Source organism: Rosa chinensis, chromosome 3 (assembly GCF_002994745.2).
Source record: "Rosa chinensis cultivar Old Blush chromosome 3, RchiOBHm-V2, whole genome shotgun sequence".
Lineage (NCBI taxonomy): Eukaryota > Viridiplantae > Streptophyta > Magnoliopsida > Rosales > Rosaceae > Rosa > Rosa chinensis.
This window is the reverse complement of record NC_037090.1, coordinates 13,164,309-13,168,705: the sequence shown is the minus strand read 5'-3', so window position 1 is coordinate 13,168,705 and position 4,397 is coordinate 13,164,309. Positions and strand designations below refer to the sequence as shown.

The 4,397-nt window shown below is 39.0% G+C and overlaps 1 protein-coding gene across 1 annotated transcript; it reads right to left on the bottom strand.

The window, feature by feature from the left end:
- Positions 1-608: 608 nt before the first annotated feature.
- On the bottom strand, positions 609-4,110 carry LOC112193781. Its single transcript, XM_024334009.2, has 5 exons — positions 3,328-4,110; positions 3,119-3,176; positions 2,913-3,030; positions 2,682-2,799; positions 609-977 (listed from the first exon to the last, which is right to left on the bottom strand). The coding sequence occupies exons 1-5, from the start codon at positions 3,832-3,834 to the stop codon at positions 918-920; spliced, it is 861 nt and encodes a 286-aa protein (XP_024189777.1). The 5' UTR covers positions 3,835-4,110; the 3' UTR covers positions 609-917.
- Positions 4,111-4,397: the final 287 nt, after the last annotated feature.

The following is a 4,397-nucleotide window of genomic DNA, read 5'->3' as shown; positions in this document are numbered from 1 at the left end:
TCGACTAGAGTTTGGCCATTTTCTACTGATATTTTTTTATATGTCCCGCTATTAGCTATAGTTTTTTGTGGTATTCTACTTATCATTCATTCGTAAGTTGTTTTTCAAGAACTTGATATCTAAACACCCTGTACTACAAAGAGAATTCGGCAGCCACCTGACCTCATGAAGAGTCTGGTAGCTATCGAATACAATGGAGTGTAGTAGCCTGCAACCCACTACCAAACGATCTAAATCTACAAAAACGGAGGTTACGGAGGGATTAATCAATAATGAATGAAAGAATAATGGTGTTAAGGAGTTAATAAGCAAATGCAGAATTTACTTGGTAATTTTTTCAAATATAGAAATTGCCCTGTAGCTATCCTTATCCAAAGTTCTTTTATAACTCATTTGACGATATCCTTTGCTTTCTGATTAAATCTGGACAAAATTTTTATTCCAAATCAAGACGACCTCTTCAGTAACAACAAAGCATCTACCATATCCCACTGAATAAGAAAAGCATATGTATATTCGAGCACGGTACTTCCACACAGAAGAAATGTAGCACTAGTACCCAATAAGTAAAAAATCAAACCTCACACATCAAAACCTTTTGAAGTAAATCAGCTTTATAAATTGTATGATTCTCCAACAATGTGAGTAGGACCAAACAGCACATTCCAATGTTCCATTACATCAAATGTCATCTGTTGTGTACTAGCAAGATCAGAAAGCAGTAAATCTAACTACAGTAGCATGATTTGCATCGCTACCCACAAGTATAGAGGTTATACTTTTCGGAAGCTCCAAGTGAAGTTTCACCTTTTTTAGTTGTGTGTATGATTCGATATCTTTCAACTTTTTAAAGGAAAAACTTGCATAATCTCTCAGCTAACACAGACCATAAAATCCAATCGAGAAATCATGGTTGATCATGCATATTGGAGGTCTTGACTTGCACCAGGTCTGTAATCTCCAATTCCAAGCAAGTCCTGCAAATGCGAAGGTACTCAATAATGGAACTGTCAGCACAAAGCCTCCAAAAAGTAGAAAACAAACGAATATTTACGGATCATGCATCATATGTTTGTTGGTTTATTGGCACAAGGAGAAAAAACGAAAAGAACATAGATTTAAATCACTCAAGAGCCTGTCCTGTGATAATTTAATTAAATTATTAAGTCTTCTATGTATGGGTTAGCAAATAAAGCCTGGAGGTAAGTAAACAGATAGCACATGCATGGTTCTGACACTTATAAACTAGATTATCTAATACTGTTGTTACGTATCTTAAATTTTATTCCAAAGCGGACAAGAAACCTGTGTGTTTGGTGATCTTCCCAATGGGGAAGCTCTAATTTAACCCTCACAAGTTTCAGAATAAGTCATGAAAAAAAATCATATCAATAATCAGAAAAGGAAGATGAAACTTGATAATGCATATTTCATTTGTCCTTGATAGAAAGCAAGCTTCAAGACATATGAGAAACAATTCTAAGAAAGCACACATTAAGGGCGTATGCAAGCCATTCATGGCAGCCACTAGAAAGTTTATGGGATTTTACATAGCTATACAAAATGTGAATCAAAATCAACTATTTGACATGGTTGAACACTACTACTAGTACTATCCCCCAACTGTTTTTAAACTCTGGATCTTATGTTAATGAAGCTGATCCTAAAGATTACAGGTTTGTCATTTTCAATCAGCTAAATAATATATTTTTTGATTTCCTCATTTTTTCAACATAAAGATTTGCTCATGGAGCAAAGGAAGATGTGGATCATGAGCTAGGTTTCTTCCTGCAGAGTCTTCAGCGAATGCAAGTTAATCCTACAAAAGCTACTCATCTCAACCACGGTTTCAAAGCCTCACAGATCACTATCCACAGCAACAATCACATGATAAGCTATGTTTTGGGCACTGATTTCAAATCAAGCAGACCAATCAAAACAGAGAATAAAGAATCTGATCAAACCCTAAAGTCACTCCACCATTTCTTTGGAGATTGGACTCCACCACAGACATCTGGCTTGATCTTGCATCCTATTCCAAACTTCACAATGGTAATCAGTTTAATTTTCTGTCAAAATTTTCTTTAATTTCCTCTAACTTTAATTAGAATTGTGATATCTTAATTCCTGGTGCAGATGGTTGAAGAAGTCTTTGACTCTCAATTATGGGTACTTTGATCAAGGCCAAAAGAGTACTTGGTGGTGGGTCATTTGCTTTTGTTACATGAATTAGTTGGCTAGGGCCTAGGGGGAGGACTTTTTTTTTTTTTTGGCTGAAGCTGTAAGAAGGATTTTCTGTCTTTTGTTGTTATAAATGTGTTCTACACTACAGAAAATTGTGAATAAAAAACGACCATAATTTCAATGTTGAACAGCAGGTAGGTACATTAAAGTAATGGAATTTGATAGCTTTTTCCATACTCTCGTAGTCTCATCTGCATAAAACATTTTAGGGATCTAAATGATCTTAGTTGATAGAAGCTACCCTATATTGGTAATCACTGGATAACCATCAAGTTAGGTTGAAGCTCTACATGAACAATGCATACAATGTGCAGTTGTGCAGCAATGACATCTAAACTGAGAAGTTAGAATGCGATAATGAAATTCATGACGAACATACACCAAGATATCAGTTCTCCACTATATCAAAAAAATTTAAATAAGAAACATAGGCCTACCGAGGATGCTTTATTTTTCGCCCTGGTCTCTGCTGTACTTGGAATATCATGATTTGGTTTGTTGAATCTCTTCTCACGCCGATCACATGAGCCCCATCCATCCGAGAACCTACCACCCCTATTAACAAGGGAAGCAACATATTATCAAAATGAGTGATCCTAAATCATGATAAAGTAAGACATGACCATGAATTAGATGACTATCCAATGCTTAGATCCCAAAACTCTTACTGCATGTGTGCCCGAACCACAAACTCTGCACGCAGAACATTTCGACTCTCATCAAACTCAATGCTCTTGTCCTTGATCTCAAAAGAGAGATTGAAGTAAAACGATATCTTCCTCCAACCTGTTCAACACATAATACACCTTATGTTCAATCTAGCATCCCATTCCACCTCGCAACAACAACCAGAACCTCCCTCTAAAGCCTTTACCTGACTTTTTGATGTAAGTACTCCCATGAATCTTAGTGTAATCAGTTTTCTCCAAGATCTGGTAAATTGACACAAACTAATTAGGCAAAAAATATCTAGGCAATTAATTAATTAGCTCAGAAACCTAAAATTCCTAAAAGGCCAAGCAATTATATTTTCAAATCTAACTGAAATTGAACTAAGAGCACTAATCATATAGTAACACTCACCGCCATAGCTGCATCTTGATACTCCTTAAACAAAGAAACCGAAGGAAACATCCCAGACAAGCTATGCTGCACCATCTGCACAGGATTATTATCCCTCTCTTCTCTCTGCGGATAGCTAACAGGACTACTAAACCTCCCGATTCCCGGCGACAAATGCGTCTCCGGCGAAGCGTACACCGGCGTGGTAGGCGTGCGCGGCACATTTCTGACTACGGCGAGAGAATTGCCGTCGTTTGCTGACCTGGCGATCTTCCTCGGCGGGTGGAAAGCCCAAGGCTCCTCAACGACCTCGCCCTCCGATTTGGAGTCGGATTCGCCGGAGTAGGAGATCCGAGCGGTCTGGAAGAGCTTCTGCGGCGGCGAAGGGTTTGAGATCAGCGGAGACGGCCGCTGGCATTGGATCGCGAGGGGTTGGCGGGATTGGAATTTGGATTTGGAGGAGTGGGAGGCGGCGGCGGAGTCGATCACGGCCCACAAAGCCGCGTCGTCTAGGTCTTTGTCGTCCATGGTTGGAGTAGAGGCTTGGGAGCTTAGGGTTTAGAGGAGAGGCTTGGGCTTTTTTTGAAGGAAGAAGATTTGGTTTGGCATTCTGAAGTTGAAGAAATGTAGAGAGGAAGCTACAGAAGGCGCGAAAATTTTATTTTCGAATTCAATTTGGGGGAGAACATAAAAGGATAGGATGGTCTTCAGACGAGACTTCCGGAGGAAGATGACTCCATCAGGCCTAGCTATATGGCCCAATCTATAAGGCCCCCCCTGATCTCAGGTCCATTGCTTAACAAGAGAAAAGCTCTATGGGCTATGCTGAGTTGTTGACTCGTGGATGGCTTGTCAATAAACCGGATTTTGATTCGGATTCCATCTAAATCCATGGTTATTGGACAGATTTGGATTGAAATTTTGATTAGTTGATCCGGTGATGGTCTGAGATCTAATTATCGTCTTTAGCGTACTTTTTAAGATAAGAGCACTCACATACTTGTATTAGTGTTTCTACACGAATGACAAGAGACATGGAGGATATGAGCATATATGGTATGTAGTTATGTACTAGCATTTCCGGATTATCA

Coding starts and splice junctions, on each gene's coding strand:
- LOC112193781 (XM_024334009.2), bottom strand. CDS start 3,834: ATGGACGACAAAGACCTAGACGACGCGGCTTTGTGGGCCGTGATCGAC. Junction 2,800..2,912: donor GTGGTTCGGGCACACATGCA/GTAAGAGTTTTG, acceptor CCTTGTTAATAG/GGGTGGTAGGTTCTCGGATG. Junction 978..2,681: donor CGAAAAATAAAGCATCCTCG/GTAGGCCTATGT, acceptor TCGCATTTGCAG/GACTTGCTTGGAATTGGAGA.